At 45.0% G+C, this 23,603-nt stretch overlaps 1 protein-coding gene across 1 annotated transcript in view; it reads right to left on the reverse strand.

Moving 5' to 3' along the window:
• The window catches only part of SLC35B1 (solute carrier family 35 member B1), a 179,389-nt gene extending 157,959 nt beyond the window's left edge, over positions 1–21,430 (reverse strand). The window contains exon 1 of the mRNA XM_069237803.1: positions 21,336–21,430. Coding sequence (XP_069093904.1) covers positions 21,336–21,415 — 80 coding nt within the window. The 5' untranslated portion in view covers positions 21,416–21,430. The remainder of the gene's footprint in view (positions 1–21,335) is intronic.
• Positions 21,431–23,603: the final 2,173 nt, after the last annotated feature.

Genomic DNA, 23,603 nt, shown 5'->3' on the forward strand with positions numbered 1-23,603 from the left:
GTGTGATCCTTTATCCTCTTAACACTGGTAGCGAAGATGGGTAACTACAGCCTTTAATTGAGACCAAAATTGATTATAGAGGAACAATTGTGGGAGATGGCCATTTCAACCCGTTTTGGAAGACACGCTTGAACCTCAGAAGCACCTGAACCTAATTTACTCTGTGGGTGAAGCACTTCAAATCATATCAAACTGGACTTTAAAGAGCGGCTAGTCACCAATGAGGGATTCCATCATTGGTGATATTGGATATCCAGGGACTGAGAACCCTGCTGCTTCAGGAGAGATCAATCGAACATCCAGGTGTTGACTCCTTTCCTAAATTCAAGCAGGAAGGAGCATGTCCAGAAGTGGAGGTCTTTGCAAAATTTGGTGGGGAATTAGGTGAAGTAGCAACCTCCACTTGGTGTGTGAAAGGGAGAGGGTGGCGGAGTGCAAGTGTCTGGAGGGCTGGTGGAAGTTCAGGCGGTGGTTGATGTATGCTGGTCCTTGATTGTGAAGGGCCTTGTAGGTGTGGATCAGCATCTTAAATTGACATCTATTCTGAATTTGTGGCCAGTGGAGCTTCTTGAGGCGGGAGGGTGCTGTGAGTTCGTTTAAGGAGGTCGAGGATGAGTCTGGCTGCTGAGTTCTGTATGGTCTGAAGTCTCTTCAGGAGGTGCATGGGGATTACTACATAGAGTGATTTGCCATTTTTCAGGTGTCTGGTGACTAGGACTTGAATGACTGTATGCCTGGTGTCAAGTGGGAGCCATCTGAAGATCTTACGGAGCATACGAAGAAGCAGGTAGAGGCAACTACGTTGATCTGGCTTTTCATGGTGAGCTTGCTGTCCAGGACAATGCCAAATCTGCAGGCATGGTCTGTCAGAGTGTGTGAGGGTCCTAGCTTGGAAGGCCACCAGGAGTTGTTCCATGGAGAGGTGTTGGTTCAGAAGATCACCACTTATGTTTTGTCTGTGTTGTCTGTGTTGAGTTGTAGGCAGTTGTCTCTCATCAAGTCGGCGATGATCCTCATGCACTTGCAGAAGTTGGCCATCATGGTGGAGCAGTCTTTGATAAAGAGAGATTGAGTTGGGTATCATAGGCATAGGATATAATGTTTAGTCCATGGGTCCTGAGGATGTTGGCCAAAGGGGTCATGTAGGTGTTGAATAGAGTAGGATTTTAGGGAAGCGTCTTGAGGGACGCCGCAGATGATGTCCTTATGTTTCCGATGTGAAAGGGGGCAGCCAAATCCTCTGCGTTCTTCCAGAGAGGAAGGAGGTGATCCATATGAGGGCGTCTCCTTGAACTCCAATGTGGTGAAGCCTCTTGATGATGGTGTGACAGGATACCGTGTCGAATGCTGCTGAGAGGTAGAGGAGGATCAGGGCCGCAGTTTCTCCCATGCGAGAAACATGGTTTCGCATGGAGGGTTCTGATGTTGTTGCTGGGGAAGATCAGGGTGGTTTCTGTGCTGTGGTTGGTGTGGAATCTGGATTGGGAGGTGTCCAGAAGATTGATGTTCTCCAGGTGTTCTGTGAGTTTGCAGTTGATGGCTTTTTTGAGGACTTTGGCGAAAAAGGGAGCAGAGAGATGGGATGGTAGTTCTGGGGTTCGCTTGGGTCTGCAGACGGTGTCTTGAGAAGGGGTTTGACTTCTGCTTGTTTCCATTCTTCGGAGAAGGTGGCTGTAGTAATGAATGCATTGGAAATGGTGGTGAACACATTGCCTAACATCTTACTCCAGATGTTGAAGATGTGGTGGGGATGGGGGCCCGTGAGTGCTCCAGAGTGGATAGAATTCATGATCGCCATGGTGTCTTGTGTGGTGAGCTGGTCCCAGGTGTTGAGCACGTGGTGAGGGATCGGGTCTATGGGCGCAGGGAGGTTAAGTATATCAGTGGTGGTGGGCTGAGGTTCAAAGTTTATATAGAAGGTGGAGATCTTGTTGTGGAAGTAGTCCACTAGAGTGTCACAGAGTTCTTGTGAAGCAGTGATGATGTTTTCTGGCTGTGGGGTCAGAGAACTACCTGATGATTTTGAAGATTTTTAGCTGTGTTTGGAACTGGCTTTGATGCAGTCCATAAGAGCGCTTCTTTTTTACTTTTTCAGGAGTATGTGGTAATGGTTGAGGGAGGTCTTAAAGGTGGCCTGGTCTGTGGGCTCCTTGTTGGTGCGCCATTTCCTCTCTAGCCACTTGCAGTTGTGTGGTGTACCAGCTGGTCTGTTTTGAGGCTTTTCTGAGTTTGATGGCACTTGGTTTACATTTGAAAGGAAGGAAACAGGATTCCAAGACACTCCCTACTCCTCACATACAACCTGAGCCATTGAAGCTCAAGTTTAGTGTGCATGAAGGTAAGTGGGTAATGTTGGCCCAGAAACTTTTATTCTACTGGTTAGGGTATGCGCTGGAGTCATTTCTACCCGCTAGCTGGTGCAAGGCATAAATATGGCATCTTCAGGCACCTACTTTAGAACACTTTCTAGACATGCCAAACATCAGAATAGGAGTATAACTGCTGTTTGTGGCCTGAGAGGAGCCATGAGAGACTGGACCTGCTCCCTATTGTACCCAGATGAAAGTGGACTACAAGGATCAGTTGGGTAACCTGTGTGGCTATAGTCAGACAACAAGCTGCAAGAGGCCTTTACCTAGAAGTAATTGGCTAACCACTGGACCTGGACCGGACCCTGTTGTTGGCCTCCACTTGACACCCTGTGAGTCCCTTAGTGCCTCCCCTGAGGTCCTGGAGAGGTTTGAAGTGTAGTCCTGTAGTAGATTGGGGCTTAAGGGACTGACTCAGAAGGTACATTTTTTACCAGGACAGACCTGGCTGGCGTATTTGACCTGTGCTCCATCGGGGTAAGTCGCAAATTGCACCTTTGTCCCAGTCTATTGCGACCAGTGACTATCATTGGCTGTTTGTGCTTTTTGGGCTGTAGTATTCATAACTTCAGTTCCCCTACTGTTTGTCATTTTGGTGTCCTTTTGTTTATTATATTCTATCTATGTAACATGGTTTGGGATTTTTATCGCTTTGCATTGTGACTTTATTACTATTTTGGTGCTGCATAAATACTGTACAAGTTGCCCATAATTAAGGGTTGCACTCAGGTTAATTTAGTGACATCAAGGGTTCATCCTGCCAAGAGTTGTGATTATTTCTTGAGGTGGGTAGTAGCACACCCCATTTATTATTCCATTTTCTTGCATTATTTTAGAAGAATGTTAAACTCAAGTCTATTTTTAGTGACATTGGGTTACAATTTAATGCAAATGCAGCACACATTTCTTGTCTCCCCTGGTCACAGCAGCAAGCCTACTCTGCTAGGTTACCCAAACCTAATCCCAGTTAGAGGGAAGAAAGCAATTAGTCAGAGTTTCTGAGCCAGGGTCTACATGCATGCACACAACTCCTCATTGATGGGTCAACAGTGGTGATTAAAAGGGGAAGATCCAATGCTTACACCCAATTTGTAATTGAAGAATTCTCCCAGAACCAAATTGATGGTTTGCTACTTCCATGTTTTCAGGCTTTTGTTGTCACAGAGGAGTATTCTCTTGCTGGCCAGAGAGGTCTTGCCACTCAGATCAGTTCAGACCGGCACCACTGTAATCTGTATTGGTCTTCATCTAGATGCTCACCCTGATCCTACTCCTAAGTGTGAGGACCAAAAACAGGAGACAGAATTGGGGAGCTTCACCCACACAAAAGACACCTAGACATGGGGTACATGTAACAGGTTGGTGACCAACCAACCACCAAGAAAACGGGTTTCATGCTTTGGAAAATGTGCTCATAGACTTGAGTTTTCAAGACTGAGCTCACTTGCCCAGCACAAAGGATACCAGTATTCTGGCAGCACATGCAAGTAAGGTCCAATCTCAGCTATCACCTAGCCACTTGTAACTCACACATTCCCAAACATACATTCATAATGCCCTAGGCGTAATGAAAGCAAAGGACCACAGTTATGGTGATTAAATGAACCTTGTACATGATAACTACTAGGTAGAGGTTCAGGTAAAAAGGCCTGTGCCCTTGGCTAGAATCATGATCCCACCACAATCAGTCTAGCCTAGGTTTAGTAGAGCGGTAGCCTGCTGCCTAATGTAATAGCAGTAGATCGCCCACTTTTAATTGAATCTTTCCACACCCACTTTTTACGTCCTCTGGGAAATCCTCACATACCGATCCTTGTTGGCTTTCTGGAATTGTAGGTGTGGAAGATGTTGGCTCATCATGGGCTTCACCAGATCTTTTCATCAAAATCTGATCCTTATTAGTAATTCATGAGTTTCAGGTACCTTACAAATGTGTAAGTCTTTCTGGTAGGTATGTACTAGGTGGTATTTACATCACAGCTGCAGTCCCTTTTGTAGAACATTTAATCACTTTCCTAGTATCTCTGACAAGGAATGGCAAAGCCTAAACAACTGTTAATAGATTTTGGTCAGCTAAATAGCATGAAATAATAAATGGTAAACTTGTAAGTGAACATTCTGTGATACATATACTTCTGAAAGTAGTTTGCAGATCTCTTCTCCTAAATACTCAGGGATGTGCAAAAATTTGGTTCTCATGATTTTTTGTCTTGGAAAGCCCTGTCTGCAAATTGACAACTCTTATTTCCTAATTCCCTTCCAAAGGATATCCTAGATTTGGGCTGTAGACACTTTCCACTTTTGGGCGTAATTTTTGCATTTTTAGACTAAAGACGTTCTTATCCTAATCCAAAACAGCTCTGTGTAGGTACATTTTGTAAAAGTATATGGAAGTGTAGTTTAAGAATGTCTTCTCTGTAACTCTTGATATTCAACTGTCTCATTCTTCCGTTTGTTCATCTTTCATAGCTAGATGGGTCATTGCACTATCTTGAAGCTGGTCTTCAAATGTTTTTAAGGTGATAGACCGCTTGGAGAACATTCTAAAATTAGCTGACTGCTACAGTTAACAATTTTACAAACCAGTGACACTTGTATGGTGGCTATCACTATGCTTTCAACATGTATGATATGAGCCACCATTCTTGCCATAAAATGCAAAATTCGCAATCTTTTAAGAGAAGGAAAAATTGCTTTTAATTAAAAACACTAATGTTAATATAAATTCACCTCTGTCTCTACTTAAAGTTTTTAACATATTTTATTTCTAGGTGTTTACCAATTGCAGCAGGATTGGTCTGAAGATTTAATTGACCTGCCAGTCTTGGATGTAGCTTATTTATTTCAGGTTGTGGCCTTGTTTATTTTTTCATTTTTATTAAAGCACATAATTGCACCTTTGCTACAAGAAAGTTGGATTGATTTGCTCCAGCTAGCTTGAGGTAAGCGACTATGTTGAAATTACTTAGTCTAACATCCTATTGCTTTGCATTTCCTGGGTTTTATAGAAGATGTACTTTTGTATACAACGTGCTCCATTAAAAACAACAATATTTGAGCTATAATACTTTTATCTATTACTTTATTAAAGTTAAGACTTGATTTCACTTAAAAAAAAGATATGGACATCTGCATTTTCGTGTAAGACGGCTAATATAAATTTGTTTGGTTCTCTAAAAATACATCATTGCTGATCTTCAACTATATATTTATTTTTAGAGAGAGAGAGAGAGAGAGAGAGAGAGAGAGAGAGAGAGACTCGCACTAGCTCCTTATATATGTGGAAGGTATTATCCCAAACTCCATCTGCCATATCAATTTTGCTAAGTAAATGTAATTAAATTAATTGAAACAACTCTCATGGGTTGGACAGTGGCTTTTGATCCCCAATGTTGGTGCTGCTGTGTAGCTGTTGGGAGAAGAGGGGCCAGTGATGACTGCAAGATTTACGGATATGGATGGATGGATAGATAGATACACACTAGCTCCGTAATCCATAACTAACACAGAAGCCATGCAAACCTTCAATCATGCAGCAATCAGTGCTCGTGGCCTCACCCTTGATGTGACAGATGCAGTTACAAATGTTGTGTGTATTCCTGCTGTGCACGGCCTTCAGGCAAGGAAGTGGGGGCTAGCACCATTTTCCTTGTGTTTTTTTAATTAAGTATTCCAAACCCCCGTGTAGGGTCTGTGAACCACGATTTGTGTGCCCCTGTTAGATGTTAGTGGTGTTTGCGAACCAGGTACCGGGTCTGCAAACCTGTGAGGGTGTCCAACAAGTGTCCAAGTGCCCATGCTGCTGGGTTTTACTGACCCCAAAGCAGTTGGTGAACCTCAGAAACTTGCTGCTGATGAATCAACCTATCTGCAGGGTCCACTAACCCTGCAGCAATTATTTATTTTTTTAAACTTAGGGGGCGTCCCTTTGTGACCCACTCACCTGAACAAGGGCATGCTCCTCCTACCCACTTGTTCCTTCTTCACTCTATTTTTCACGACATTTGGACTGAGCTCTGGGTCCTGTAATGCACAGCAACAAAATATTCTATGTTGCGGTCAGCCAGTCAGATTGACAAGGCATGTGAATCTAAAATAGATGAGAAAAAAACCTAACTTGTCCAATCAAATTTGTTTATTTTAATTTGTCAGCGAACCCTGCAGACTAATGGACTAACTTTTTAACACTTCGAAGCCCACCTGACATTTTTGAAACGCTAAATTTTTGAAACCTACTGAATGAATTTACACCATAGTAAGCAAAGGCATGTCCTCGAGTAAACTTCTAGTTTCATTAGATGTTTAGTGTAAAGACAAATAATCATTTACCGATACAATGGGATCCTACTCCTCAACTCAAGTCAGACCTGAAAATTAGTAAAAACAGGCCTGGAGAATCAATAGATTACTAAACTGGAAACAGGAGGATGATGCCATCTTACCTACAAGATACTAAAGCAATCCTGAATATGTTGAAGGATATAAGGTTTGATACAGGCAAGAATTTTCTGATTGGATTAGACGTTGAGGCACTTTAAACCAGTATTCTTCAGAAAAAAACTATACCAGCAGTAGGATGCCTACTAGATGTAATATCGCACACTTCCATGGTGCGTACTGAGTTCATCATGAACTATGCCACTTTGGAGATGGAAGAGAATTTCTTCAGATATGAACAGAAACATTTTCTCCAAGTAACCGGTACGTCCATGGAGAGTACACTTGCCACAAATATGGCACATCTTTATATGTTCCAATTCAATAGACATCAACATTTAAACACACCAACACCAATCCCTATCAGTCATCAATGACAACACGGAAACGTTACATAAAGTTTTTGTGATATGGAAAGGTACTGAAGTGGAGGTGCTAGACTTCATTGCATGGTTAAATAGACATGATCCCCCACCTTAAATTCACACATACTATTGACAAGAAACAACTGGTATTTCTAGATCTTATAAGCAAGGCTGAAGATGGATTTTTGAAAACTGAGAATTACAGAAAACCCAATGATAGAAAATCTCTTTTGCACTACACCAGTTTCCATCCACAAGCTTTAAGACAAATCCTACCTGTAGACTAGTTCCTGCGCCTTAGATGAAATAACTCCAATCTGGCAACTGATAACATTCATGCTGATAGCCTCAAGACAACTGGGGACTAGAGTCTATCCATGACGCATGATTGATCGTACCTACAAACGTACAAAAAATACCAACTTGCAGGCTCTACTGGAGATTTATGAGAAACAAACCTCTGAATGGATTGTCAGTGAAACCATTTTCAGTAGCCTTTCCAATAAGTTTAAAGAAGTCACTATTAGACATTTGCATATTTCTGATTGTCAGTGAAACCACTTTCAGTAGCTTTTCCAATAAGTTTAAAGAAGTCACTATTAGACATTTGCATATTTCGAACATGAGAGAGACGAAGTTAAATGGTTTACCATGACAGGAATTAGGATTTATTTCTTGAGGTGGGTAGTTGCCCACCCCAAATAATAATTCACCATAAACCTTTGTTTGCCCACAAATATAACAGAAATCTCACTGATTGCTTAGTACACACTAGACCACGTGAGAAGAAGACAATAGAAATTATGGATCAACTACCAGAAAAACAGGTCACCACTCGTGGGAATTGTAATTCGTGTCAATTTACTAAACATATAAACATGCTGCACCTAGTTCTTCAAATGCCATGGGAATTAAGAAATTGTATTAATTATAACAGCACAGGAGTGATATATATGATCACATGCCTGTGTGGCCTGAGATACATTGGCATGACCCTAAGAAAAGTTAAGATTAGAATTAAGAAAAATTACAGCAACACACATTAGGGCATGGACATACAATGGACAGTAATTGGCAATCCCACTTCTCTTAAGCCTCCTATTAAACACACTCAGTTTCTGAAAGAACAAAGGTGTTTTTTCAAACTACGCACACATAAGGAGGGATTGAACAATGAGATTCTGGTCCTCATTAAGATTTTAGCAGAAACCGGACCACCATGCCGGCGGTGAGACTGCCGCCAGGCTGGCGGTGCAGACCACCATATTATGACTACGGCGGAGAATCCAATGCAACACAGCCAACTCCATTCACAATGGTTGACTGCCCCACAGAGATGGATCTCTGGAGGTCAATAGCCTCCTTACTGAGGGCAGGAGGGCTGACTGGGGCAGGGGCAGCGGTGCCTGCGGTGAAGGAGATGCCCACCCTCCTGGGTGAGCGGGCACGGGCAACTGGGTGGGGAATTACAGGGAGGGCGGTGCTAATAGGGGTTGGCAGTCAAGGATGGTGCTGGGCTGGTCCCAGATGGGTCCACCACCGCCAGGGAGCAGCCATCGGAGGAGGAAACCAAAGATGATATTGTAGCTGCTCCAGTTTCCCCCTTGGTGCTCCATTCGCACTCTGTCCCACTGGTCCCCTCAGCGTCGGTGGACTCTGCCTCCTGGGTCCTGTGGGATGCAGCTTCCCCACTCACCGGTGCCCCTTTTCCTTCGCCAGATGATGCTAATGCACACATAGACAGAGGTGGAGAGAAAGAAAGGGAAAAAAGGGTCAATACCTACCTATCTTATACGTATCCCGGCCGTGACAAATAGTGGCTATAATACAATTATTATGAACATAGTGAAGGTAGCCATAACCAAACATATAACCTATTACCTCACCTCTTCACCCAAGAGACAATATTGAACATCCTGCATACCTCACATGTCTATTGATTTACTCCGTGAACATACTTACCTACATGTCAATCAAACTTCAGAGGTACTGTATACACAAATGATGTGACCGGTATTTGTGGAATACATTTTATACTGATTTCCAGTCATATTGCAATGAATCCTTTTTCCATATACACTACAAACACTTGTCATAACCCAAATACAGTGCTAACAAGATAAATTTAACTGAGTAAAGTAGACTCTGGATAGAGAATGAAGATTGTAGAATGCCTCAACATTGAAGGTAGTCTTATTTGGAGTTGACAAGTTGGTACAGAGCCACCACATCAAGGCTCGTATGGCTTTACAAAGCTAACGCACAACACTGCAACACAATTGGAGTGACAACCATGATTGTATACTCCTCTAAATCCATTAGACATCGTCTATACCCAAGTCCAGTGAGGAATACAGTAGAAAACCAAACAAAAGTCACCTAAGAGTCTGCACATAACTTGTGGCTGCTGTACTGCCCTCAAGCGCCCATCTAACTCTGGGTAGGCCACCGCCAGTAAGCTGGCCATTGGGGGGTCAGGTTCTGATGGGCACCCCTTCCTCATTGGGAGGCCATCCCCAACTGGGCCTCTGCAGTCTTCCAGGCCCAGCATCTCAGGTCCTCCCACCACTTCCTGCAGTGGGTGCTCCGCCGGCTATGGACCTGCAGGGTCTGCACTTGTTTGGTAATGGCTCTCCATAACCCGTTCTTCTGATGGGCGCTGACCTGCATGGGAGACTTAGAAAAAAGGAGAACATCATGTAGATGATACCAAACATCATCAGAAGTTGCAGACAAACAGCAAACACAGCACATACCCAGTACACTACATACATGATTAGCATACAATTCCACCTTTCAGACATCCCATATCAATGTGCACACACTTTTGCCATAAAACACCACCTGAGATGAAAGTAATCTAACGTTGTACTGACCTGTTGATCTGGAGCCCCATACAACTGTCCATACAGGGGTAGGACTCCTTCCACCAGTTTTTCCTGTTCTTCTGGAGTGAAGGCTGGGGCCCCATCCCCTGCAGTATGCCCCATTGTGGCTCCTAGATACAGAAACAGCAGCTCACAGAGTGAAGGCCTTGCTTGCTCGAGTGTCAGGAATCAAGTGAACTGGGCTATACAAAATGGTGGTCACGGCCACCGCGATCATGACCGCCACGGCTGGCGGTGATCATCATTGGCCCAAGTTACCCATAGACATAAATGTTAACCAATGAGGAGTTGCAAGGCGGTTCCCACTGCCTTCTGCCATGACGACTCCCGCAGGCGGAATGAAGTCACTTCCATCTGTCCTCTGCATGCAGGACAGGCGGCTGCCATTTTACTTTTTTTAATGAATTTAATGTGATCCCACTGCGTCATTACTTGAATATTTGCACAATATGCTTAATGTAAGGTGTTAACTCATTGACACTCATATATGAAGTGGGTGTCAAATGGCATTACTTCAGATGTATGTTCATATCCATGTAAGAACATTCTGTATTGTGTAACATATAGAAAGCTTTTGCTTGTACATTACTACAATTCCTGTACACGTCTCTCTGTCACAAGTATGGCAATATGAGGTACTGCCATAATGTCTGGGTAGGAATGGTGTGTGGATAAAGGTTTCCATCTGCAACATACCTGACAATTTACAGGGACCTGGTCAGTGAACTGCTCCGCCACTGAGTATCTCCACCGATAAGTGAAGCTCCTCTGTTCCCTTAACTCTGACCTCCGTCAGTAGTTCGAGGCCCTCCTCCACCTGCAGATTATGCCAGTGCCTCATCCCTGGTGTCTAGTGGGAGAGCTCTGCTTTTCGGCTGGGCTGCCCTCGGGCTCTTTTTTCTTTTCTCCTAGTTTTTCCTTTGTGTTCTGTTTTTTCTGTGCCTTTCGCTTTCTGCTTCCTTCCATCTTTTCCTCGTTTCTCTTATCTCTTGCTTCACTCTCTCTCTCCCCGCCGATGCTGCCCCGCTCCCCCTTTCTCACACCGTTCCCGCTCCTGCCTCCCAGATGTCCTCTCCTCCTCCCCTCCCTACTTAATGGTGGCCACTGTACAGTTGGAAGAGCAACCTCACAGACCTGGTCAGTGAACTGCTCTGCCACCGTGTAGCTCCACTGGAAAGTGAAGCTCCTCTGTTCCCTGAACTCTGACCTCTGTCAGTAGTTCTCGGCCCTCCTCCACCCACAGGCTAATGCTTGCACCTCATCCCTGGTGTCTAGTGGGAGAGCTCTGCTCTTCTGCTGGGCTACCCTTTGCTTCTTTTTTCTTTGTGTTCTGTTTTTCTGTGCCTTTTGCTTTCTGCTTCCTTCTTTCTTTTCCTTGTTTCTCTTATCTCTTGTTTTGCTCTTTTTCTCTCTTCCCTCATTCTATCTCCCCGCCACAGCTGCCCCCGCAGCCTAGCCCCTCTTTCGCGCCATTCCTGCCTCCCAGCTGTCCTCTCCCCCCCCTACTTAATGGCAGTTGCGCTCAGCGGGTGCACCTAAGGCAAGCTCGTCTGCACCTGTTCGTGACCTGACCACAACCAGCGCCAGGACCCCTGGACCTTCCACTGACCACAGCTACTCATCACCAACACTCATCGTACTCAACCCAGGACACGACAACAACTGTAAGCAAGCATCACCAGGCAACACCAAGGAACTCTTCACCTGTCACCACTGCAAATTCATCAGCCTCCGCCACTCAAGCCCTCCCTCGAAGACCCACAAAACAGAACACATCCTCAGATGTATCCTGATCAACATGCCATTGAACTCTGGTATCTCATGGAAACCACATCCCCGGACGTCACTTTCCTCACAAAAACCTGGCTTAACCTCTCTGCGGCTTCAGACATCGACATCCCAGACGGCTCAAGATCATCCACAAAGACTGCACGAACCACCTCGGTGGAGGCATCGCCATTGTCCACAAAGACTCCCTACGACTCTCCACCAGCACCAAAGACTCCACAACCAACATGAAACTCCTCCACTTCCAGATTGGAACCAACCCTAGCACCACTCTGCGAGGCACCCTCCTCTATAGGCCGCCGGGCCACCACCCCCTATTCTGTGACACCATCGCTGACATCTCCACCACCCACGCGCTCGCATCCAAGGACTACATATTCCTTGGGGACCTCAACTTCCACCTGGAGAACACCAATGACAACAGATCCACGACACTGCTCGAAAACCTCGCCAACCTCGGACTCCAGCACCTCATCACCTTGCCCACCCACTCTGCGGGACACACACTCGACCCCTTTCTTCACCGACAGCAACCACATCTCCATCAACCACATCGTCAAACTCCAATGGACCGACCACCACTATATCCACTTTACATTCAACAAATCCCCTGACCGACACTCCTCTCATCTGCCACCCGCAGGAGCTGGAACAAGATCACCAAGGACCAGCAACTCACCAGCCTCAACAAATCACCCCCCCAGACGACCTCGACACCAACACCGCTGCCCAGGACCTCATCAACTGGATCTCAGACTGCGCCAACACCTTAGCACCCATCAATAAACCCTCCAAAAGTCGCTCATCTAGGAAAGCCAACTGGTTCACCCCATCCCTCAAGGAGTCCAAACAAAACTGCAGACGCCTTGAATGGAAATGGTGAACCGACAAGATCCACACCAACCACAAAGCCTTAAACACACACCACCAACTCATCAGGACCACCAAGAGAAACGCCTTCCAGGAACGCATCAACAACAACGCACACAACAGCAAAGAACACTTCACGATTATCAGCGAACTGACCAACCCCAGATCGAACTCCACACAAATCCTCCCATCACAAGAACTCTGCAACAACCTCTTCACCTACTTCCACTGCAAGATAGCAGACATCTACAACAGTTTTCCGACCCACGACTATCCCAAGCCCAACACCATCATAGCCTCCACCTAAGCTCCACCAGACCCGACCACCTACTCTGCTGGGCCAACATCTCAGATGAGGAAACCCTCAACATCATGAACTCCATCCACTCCGGCTCTCCTTCCAATCCCTGCCCCCACCACATCTTCAACAAAGCGAGTACCACCATCACACCCAAGCTCCGGCACATCATCAACCGCTCCTTCAAAACCGCTACATTCCCAGAAATCTGGAAACACGACGAAATCAAGCCCTTACTGAAGAAACCAACCGCAGACCAAAACGACCTCAAGAACTTCCGGCCCATCTCTTTACTCCCCTTCCCAGCCAAGGTCATTGAAAAGGCTGTCCACAGTCAACTCCCCAAACTCTACAACATCCTTGACCTCTCTCAGTCTGGCTTCCGGTGCAACCACAGCACCGAGACCACCCTCCTCACCGCCACAGATGACATTTGCATCCTTCTACACAGGGGTGAAACCGCGGCTCTCATCCTCCTCGACCTGTCCGCCACCTTCGACACCATCTCCCACCACACTCTATGGACTCGTCTCCACGACGCTAGCATCTGAGACAAGGCACTAGAATGGATCACCTACTTCCTCTCTGACAGAACCCAAAAAGTTTGACTCCCCCACCCCCCTCTACTCAGAGGCACCAAGATCATCTGCGGTGTCTCGCAAGGCTCCTCTCTGAGCCCCACTCTCTTCAACCTCTACATGGCCCCCCTAGCTACCATCGCCAGACATCACGCACTCAACATTGTCTCATACGCCGATGAAAACAGCTAATCAACTCCCTCACCAACGACCCGCACACAGCCACAGCCAACTTCCACTACAGAATGAAGGCAGTCACCGCATGTATGAAGGAGAGCCGCCTCAAGCTAAATACCAAAAAAACAGAAGTCCTCGTCATCAGCAACAACCCTCAGGGTGGGACATCTCCTGTGGCCCACAGCCCTCCGGCCCCCACTAACCACACCCACAACCTCGGATTTATCCTTGACTCATCACTCTCGATGAACCGTCAAGTCAGCGCAGTCTCCTCCGCCTGTTTCAACACCATGTGTATGCTTCCGGAGATCTTCAAATGGATCCATACCGAGACCAAAAGAACAGTCACCCAGGCCCCTGTCAGCAGCCACTTGGACTACGGCAACGCACTCTATGCCGGAACCACCACCAAGGTACAAAAAAGACTACAACGCATCCAGAACGCCTCTGGCCGTCACATCAAGAACGCCCCAAACACATCCACACCTACGCCCTACTGAGAGACCTGCACTGGCTCCCAGTACACAAGAGAATTACATTCAAACTTCTCATGCACGCATACAAAGCCCTTCACAACGCTGGACCAGAATACCTCAACCAAAGACTCCACTTCAATACACCCACCAGGCACCTCCGCTCAGCCGACCTTGCCCTCGCCGCCGTCCCACGCATCCAGAAGGCCACAGCCAGAGGAAGGTACTTCTCCCACCATGCCGCCAAGACCTGGAACTCCCTCCCAATCCACCTCAGAAGATCTGCCATGCTTTCTCAATTCCGAAAGGACCTCAAAACTTGGCTCTTCATCTGATCCCCTCTGATCTTCACTTACTGCTTCCCCCCCGCAGCGCCTTGAGACCCTAACGGGTGAATAGCCACGCTTTACAAGTACTTGATTGATTGACAGGATCAATCCTTTCTGATTGTCCTATGATATTCATCGGTCATGACACTGTAAGGAATGTACTGATTATGGTTTGTCCCCCTGCTTAGATACCGCCAAATTGGAGTGATGAGTAATGCACCAATCTACCAGACCCTAGTAACCCTAAAACCATGGAGGAGAGACACATCATGATGACCTATTGACTGAACCATCTGACCATCGGGGAACTGGTTACCCAGTTGGATTCAGACCTCGTGCCAGCCTTAAGGAGTCCCCATTCTATCCCTCCAACAGTACAGGTGTTGACTGTCCTGCATTTTTTGGCTAGTGGCTCATTTCAGGTGACTGTGGGACTGGCTGTAGGGATGTCACAGCTGATGTTCAGTGTAGTGTTACAGGATGTGCTGTATGGCCTACTAAAGCATATGAACAGGTACCTAAGGTTCCCACAACGTCCAGAACTGAACACTGTTAAGGCTGCCTTTTACAACATTGCTCATGTGCCACATGTAATACAGTCCATTGATAGTACTCACATCGCCTTGGTACCTCCGACGGTCAACGAACAGGTGTACAGAAACCGGAAGAGTACATATTTGATTAATGTTCAAACGGTGTGTCTTGCAGACCAGTATATATCACTTGTGACAGAGAAATTTCCTGGTTTGGTACAGGATTCTTACGTCCTGAAGAACAGCAGTGCCCCTGCATTGATGTTACAGCTACAGCGAGAAAAGGCCTGGTTCATGGCTAACTGTACTGCTATCCATGTCAGACGTCTGAACTACCTCTCTACACGGTTAGCTCTATGCCTATCACAGTTTCCTAATGTACTGTTCCTATGTCTACACAGGTGACTTCAGGCACCCCAACCTGCCCTGGCTCCTGACTCCAGTTAGATATCCAACTACAGATGGGGAGGACAAGAACAATGAGGCACACAGTCGGATAAGGAGTGTGATAGAGAGGACTTTCGGCCTATTGAAAGTAAGATTTGGTTGCCTCCGTGTGTCCAGTAGTGCCCTACAGTGCCGACCAGGGAAAGTCTGCAAGTTCGTTGTTGCATGCTGCATGCTACATAATCTGGCCCTCAGAAGGCACATCCCACTACGGGAGGAGGGGGACATTGCTGCAGGAGCTGTGGCTGAGGCTGGTGACCCTGATACTGACGGGGAGGCAGACAAGGAGGTGGCAGCCTACTACAGGACCGACCTAATTCACCAATACTTTCAATGATTCTGAGATATGTGTGGTCTAAAGTTTAATGAACAGTTGAACCCTGTATGGGAGATGTGATTTTGTCCTTTAATGTTGTATGGATCAAGGTGTATAAGGAGACTACGGCCTTCCATCTTTGTTTTCAGACCTGGAGGGATGCTGACTTAACATGAGGGGCAGTGTAAATGCATTGCTGCCCTTTACAGGTGATAAATGCAAGTGCCATTACATCTCATCCTTATAGATGTACTCAAGTTGTATGGTCCTAAGCCTGAATTGATAAGACAATAGAATGTACACATCTTTGAATTGTCCTGTTCAGTGGCTCTATCATTTTGTACTCTGAGCTGCTGTCTGGCATCTACCTGTTATTTACAATGCAAGGTGGTGTACTATTGGGGATGTCACCTATATGGATTGATACAATTACTTTGCATGTGGGTGACAGGAGCAGGGTTGCTGTGTTACTAATGGTATAGTACTTGTGGTACACATGGTTGTTTGCTATCATTGCGTGCAATTTATGACCAGTAAAGGCATCAACAGTTTCTTGAGAACCAGTAGTTTTTGGGTCTGTTGAAAGTTGCTATTGTATATTTTGGCTATATAGCTGATGGTGGTTTTGACTGCTGTCATTGCCATGTACTGATGTGCATTCAGAATGTTTTGTTGGCGAAGGGGGTGACATGGTTATACATGCAGGTGTCCAAATGTGGAGTGGACTTAGCAGTTCTAAAATGTTTGGGAGTGTTGCGTTGCGGTAGTTGTCGTACTTGCTGCAGATTGAGAAATCTATGCACTAGGTGGGCATGCGTGGGAATGGTGTTAGTGGGGAGGTGTGGCATGCAAGGGGGCCTATTGGGTTCAGGGTGGATTGTGCACATGAGGGTGGTGTGAGGGGGTAATAGGGTGGTGGGGATACATGCTGTGCAGGAGTACACAGTGTCTGGGAAGTCCAGTCTTCCTGGTATTCCTGTGAGGCCCTCTGGGTGTAGGATAGCCAAGACCTTCTCCTCCCACAATGAGAACTCGGGGGAGGAGTTGGGGGCCCACCGCCAGTCTTCATTATGGCAATTTGGTGTCTGAATGCTATGTACCTTACCTTCCCCCATAGGTCGTTCTACCTCTTCCTGATGTGCTGTTTGTTGGGGTGAGGTTAAGTGCTAGGGTGTGTGCAGTGGGGATGTGTGTATTGTGTTGCTAATGCTGTTGTGTGATGCATGTTCAGTGTGATGGTGCCTATGCTATCCAGGTGCAGTGTCTTCTGTTAGTGCGGTCCTCCCTCTCTCTGCCAAGATTTCTGGATGCAAAGGATTGTGGGTGTGTGTAGGGGTGTGTTATATAGTGCTTTTATCAGGTGTGTGTGTGTATCCGGTGTGGGGTATTCATATTGTCCAATGTGGTGTTGTGTTCTGCTGGAGGTGCATATTTGACTGCGGCGGTTCAGACTGCCAATGGATTACCCCCGTGCAAAGACCGCAGTGCTGATTTGTGAGTCGTAATATGGAGGGCAGGATGTTGTCGACATGGCGGTGGAACCGCCTCTCTTTCGCTGTCGATCAGGCCGATGATGTCGAATTTTTGGCTGTTTTTGGGCAGTGTTCTGTTGGTGACTCGTAGTAAGGCGGTCTTCAGACAGCCATCTCTGATGGTCTTTCGGCGCCCGCTTAGACCGCGATCTTTGGAAAAGACCGCCAAAGTCGCAATGAGCACCTCTGTGTCCAGGTGCCTCACGCATAGATAAGAAGTATGGTTATTTCGGACATTCACTGGTCAGCTCCTTTCATTATGGCCTAAAGATTCCTATCATATCCTCCTCACAGATAAACGACATACAGGGTGACAATAGTATACAGACAGACCATTGGTGGCAATCATAGTCAGCACACACATCGAAGACTAGATGACTTCAACCTTGAACTGTTGACATTTATATTGGGGATGTAAAACGATCTTCTTACAGACAATGTACTGGTCTTTTAAATGAATGGCTAACATGTGATCCACAGTTAGCAATGATTAGCAGGCACAATCTGTGCTTCCTCGCCCTGCCTTACACAAAGATGAACTAGAAACCATGGTAAACTACTGTTCCGAGCTTGTTTGCACATCCACTGGCCTTACAGATTAAGATATTATACCACTCCCGGAATAGCCCTCTCAGCAGTGCCGACTGTGCAATATAATAAAAAGCATCTTTGCCAGGACCGGTGATGAAGTAAGATGGAGAGCACCAGTTCCCTGACAGTTTGCTTTATTTTTTTTGTATCCTCATGTTACCTAGTGCACCTGGGGCTATTCAGTTTAAGGAACACAACCATAATGGTTTGCTTTTCGCCAGGGGGCTTTTAATTGGTCTTCCAACTATTGTTTATGTTCCATGATAATAAGACCCTAACATAAAAAACAGATTTCAACAAAGTTTATAATCCTCTTGAGCTCTATACTCCACCTTACCTGATCTAGGATATTAGGCATGATTTGCCAAGTAATTGGTCTATTTTTTGCATTGAACTTTCAAACACACTTGATACTGGTCTCGGCCAGTAGCTCATTGACGGTTTATGGTTTACTAGGCTATGGTGTGAGGAATCCAAGGTTAATGATGAACCTAGCTACATTCAAGCAGTAGTCTATTTTAAAATTTTATATTGCAACAAAGTTGTCCTGTCCATCTTCTGTTTATAATTTTCCTTGCACTGGCCCTTGCATCGATATCCCACAGGCAGCATTACAGAAAGGACAGATGGTAAGCCTGATTTGGGAATGTGGCTGTGATTACGATATTATGTCCATTTTTTCACGATGTGGTGCATGTACACATACACAGTGGAGTTGTTGAGTGTCTCACTAGAATGGTTGATGTCATTTCACTATCATACAACAATATGGTTTGAAAACTATAAACTCATATGTGTTGCTTACTGTACAACCTCTTCACAATATGAGAGTGCAGTCTTGGACGACATGAGCATGTGAAGAATACTCTTCTGGTCAAATCCCATTTTTCCTCTATTTCTACCCATTGGGCATCATTGGTACAGAGTTAAAAAGAAAAAACCTGTTGTGTTGATCCTGATGAAAGCCCACTTGCATATTTTCAGTATGCCATAATGCAGGACTGAAACGGGGTGAGTTAATCCCCTGTTTTTAAATATACCTTTTAGGGGACAGCAATAAAAGATATTTAGGCCATCTATTAGGTATTTTTAACAGTGATTCTCCCTCTCTCTATGTGATTCTCCATCTCTGTACCTATTGATTAGGGATTATTTCACCCCCTTTCTAACACTTATATCAGAGCCACAGACGCGAATCCCACACCACAGTGCTTCCTCACACAATAGCCCAAGAGTTTTTCTGCTTTGCAGGGTTGCAGCCCACACCCTTTGAGCGTGAGGAGAAGCACTATGATGAAGCATGCCACTAGATCGTGGCTGAGGGCTTTTACCCTTAGTACAGGAAATCCCTTAGACAGTTATCAGGCTAGACGTTCATATTAGTCCATTTATTATTTAGCCCCTTTCTTCCACAGAATACCTTTTAGGGCTGTCTCCCTGTATATTACCCCCTTTCCCACCTTTTATTTTTTCACTCAGCCATACTCAGTAAAGTTAACAACTTGTTAAGGGAGGCCAGCATACACCCAGTAAGTGCATCATCTGATCAGTGCCGTTAAGTCTGACCTCTAGATTTAAAACTATTTTTTTTTTCAAATTTGTACTACATTTCAAACTAGTGCAGAGCATTTCAAAAATTTTTATTACTCATTTGTTTTTTAAACCTTGTATGTACTTGTATCATATTTCAACAACCGAAAGTTGCCTCTTCCACACCTTGCTCAAGAACCACACATTAATTACGATTTTTTTCTTTTCTTTGTTATGCAAATTTGTAAACACTATCACCCTGGAGGGTATACTGGCTCTGAGCAGCTGTGAGTCATGGCACACTTATGGCCTCGTCAGACTACTCGAAAAGCCAGGTCTTCAGCTTCTTACAGAGTTCAAGAAGTGAGGAGGCTCTTATATACATATAGCAGTAGCTCATTCCGTGCTTTAGGAGCAAAACAGGAGATGGCTTGATCGCCGATCTGTATGTGTAAGAGTTGTGCAAGTAGGAGTCTGGTCAAGAAGAGGCATTTGGAAGGTTTAAGAAAGCAGAATCGATTGTTGAGGTATGCAGTGCTTTTGTTATGTATTGCCTTGAAAGTGCGCGTGAGGTGGTTTCATTGTGGTAGTTTGTGAATGGGGAGCCAGAGGAGCTCCTTTAGGCATGATGTGATAGGAGTGCAGTGTGGAAGAATCAGAGTGATTCAGGCCACCAAGTTCTGAATGGACTGCAGCCTTCTGGTGAGTTTTTTTTGATCCCGGCATAGAAGGTGTTCCCATAGTCCAGCATGCTTGTGACCAGGGAATGTGTGACAGTTATCGAGTTTGCTGTCATTGAGTATTGCGAGGTTGTTGGCATGGGTGGTGGGGCTGGGTCTAGGTCCTAGCTCTGTTGGCCATCAGGTGGAGTCCAACAGTGATATGCTCTTCCTGACTATCACAAGTTTGGTCTTGTTCGTGTTTAGCTTTAGACAGTTCATCCAGTGGGCGATTTCAGTCATGCAGGCATTGAACATGATCCTGGTACTGGGCGTCTTGTTCGTGAGGGACAAAATGAGTTGTGTGCCGTTGGCGTAGGAGAGGACGATATCGTGAGAGCAGATGATATTGGCTAGAGAGATCATGTATGCATTGGAGAGGGCAGGTCAGGGAGGATTCTTGCGTACATCCCTTTTATCACTCCTGAAGCCCAAATGATAGTAGAGTCAGTCTTGAGTTACTGTCCTTGCCACAAGATTGGCAAAAAGAAATCTGCTCTCTCCACATCAATGCCGTATCCCTCAGTTCCAGTGCATACATCAAAAAATACTAAATCACCATCAACAACATAATAGCCTGCACTCACTCCAATCATCCAAGCAAAGCCTCATCCAGAAGGGATTTGCAGCTCAAAAAGAGGCAAATGCCCCTCATGGACACCCCCACTGTAGAATACAGTCCCATTAACATCTGCACTGGGAATTACCACCTCTCCTTCATAAGAGGCTCAAAACTCAAAGTTCTGATATTTCCACCCTTTGACTCAATTAGTAAAGAAACACTTTTTATAGCCATTTAGAGGTGTGGGAGTTAAGTCTGTTCATTCATTTTTCTGCTTCATAGTCAATAAACCATTTAAAACCAGTAGTGAAAAGGCTACGAGGCCAGACACATTGTTTCAAAGTTTAGTTCTCAAACCCATCGCAAATTGGGAATATCTATGCCAGAAAAGTTACATAAATAATGAATTAGTAAGTGAGGGTAGTTTACCCACAATGCCTTGAGCAGAAAGCATGCCAGTCCACTGGCCATACCCTCAGAATACAATAGCACCAGTATCCACTGCAGCCCTTTATAACAGCAGATTATTGTACCTTGTTTGATCGGAGTTGCTTTGGTCATCAGATGGCATGCCTTCAAGCTTAAGTATGAGGTCTCTCTCATCTTGGGCCATTCTTCCTTCAAATGAAAGACAGCAGGGCCTTTCCCACAGGTTCCCTTTCTGCAGACTTGGTACTTGCACGACAAACTCCTGTCATCAGAGGCTGAAAAAGAGGTTTCCACTTTAGGGTTCAGATAATGTCAAAGGACTTCAGTTCCAGAAATGTCATTAAAATATACAAAAAAGTATACAAATGACAGTTTGGGCTGGACTGTTCCCACTGGAGCAGGGTTAATACTGATTTGCAATAGAGGTGGGTCCAAACTGAGGTGGCATGGTGTGCAAAATAACAATGGACTAGGATGCAGACCTGAGTAATTACCAGTGGCTGAGATTAATTCAAGCATTTCATCCATCACTTTTGTATACTTTTAAATATTATTAAACATAATTACGGGTATAATCATTTACCATTCAGAAACATTCGGTATAGAGTGCTTTTGAAGCCTAAGTGCATTGTCAAGGACACAACAAATGTGGCCGTGGCTTGTAGAATAAGAAGGGAGAAAATGAAATGTGTCCTAATTAGTACAAAAACAATTGAAAACAATGGAGCAAATTCAGCAGTTTTTCGCCAAAATCAAACTTTATGAATAGACGACTGAGGGCCTGATTTAGATCTCGGCTGCCGAAATATAAATCCCATTGTATTCTATAAGATGTATATTTCGGTGAACGAGATATCTGTCACCATTGTGACGGAGTAGCCCATCCTCCGAGATGTAAATCAGGCCCTTACCGTACGTCCTGAAAGACCTCAATTCATTACATTGCTATCAGTCCTTCCACAAGGTGCCAGATGGACAGAGCTTCTCATTGCACAAGGATGTGCGCAGCACATCGCACAAAGCTGCTCACATTATTCATTGGTCAGGGATTGAACGAATACCTCACTAAATTGTAAAGATGTGCCTAGTCCTGAAAGAGACAGCAGGGCTCTGCTCAAACATTTACACAGCAGTCTGCAATATGCCCCCTTTCAAACAAACCGGAAGTTCCACATCAACAAACATTTTCTGCTATGGAGTAGGCTTATCATTGTGACCCATAATTAGGTACCTGTGTTGATATTTTGGCAAAGCTAATGTAATGTTATGCAAGGAGACTTTGGAAATGTGGGCACCGGATTCAGTACACTTTGCCCCTCCATTCAGTGTATTATGCCACGATTTCTATGGGTGCAAATATGGTGATTCTCTTCAATTTATATTGATACTACTTCCTGATAATGGCTAGTTAACGTCTCAATTAAACAGTAATTTTGAAAAAGTGTATTCCCTTAAATGTTACAAAATAGGGCACAGCAGCTGTTTAATATCAAGGCTCATGATACAATGTAGCATTCTGCTGTTTGTATAAACATCAGTACTTCTAATGATACTTACTCGTGATTGCCTTAAAATGTATTCATTAATCACTTGCTACAGAACAGGCTTATTATTAAATAACTTGTACATTCTCACATTAGGGTGATGATAACTGATCTCTGTAAATGTCTTTTGTTTTCTAACAGTGGCGCCACATTATCACAACTAATAAAGCAGACAGAAACTTTATTTTCTATTAAGCTGGGTTGGCTGCATAAATTCTTAAGGTTTGTGAATGGTGTAGTCCAGTTGAGTGGGACAGCTTTTGGCTGCTTTGCTGCACAAACTCCCTTCCTATCAGTGACCGAATTCCACTGATGTGGTACTTTTTTTAATAAGTCCCCTATATGGTGATGGACGTTTATCCCTACCCTTAGTGCCTTAGTTGCATGGATATCTGAACCTCTGGAGCTGACTGGACAGACCTAGGCCTGTCTCATGGTGATGCAGTCTTGTTAGACCGGAATGTGTGCACCAAGCACTACCTTCATAGTGGTAGAGGACTACTGCTCTTGTCAGGGGTTAAGTGACACCAGTGAGATGGTGGCAGCATACCCGTTTTGTGTTTCATAAGAGCAGTGTGAACACACCTTTTTACCTGTGCCACTGGACTGGCACCTACTGCCTCACTTATATAAAGTTCCTCTGCTGTGTACTTAATTTACCCTTGGTCTACGTGATGACTATATGTAACACTAGGATGCTTGTGAGATTTCGGTGTGTGTGCTGTACTATGTGTGCCTGTATGTGGTACATAATATGAGTTGCATTTTGGAAGCCCAAGGCCTGGAAAGGCTAGTTGGAGGTGAGGACTGCAAACCCAGACAGAAGAT

This window comes from Pleurodeles waltl, chromosome 6, assembly GCF_031143425.1.
Source record: "Pleurodeles waltl isolate 20211129_DDA chromosome 6, aPleWal1.hap1.20221129, whole genome shotgun sequence".
NCBI lineage: Eukaryota > Metazoa > Chordata > Amphibia > Caudata > Salamandridae > Pleurodeles > Pleurodeles waltl.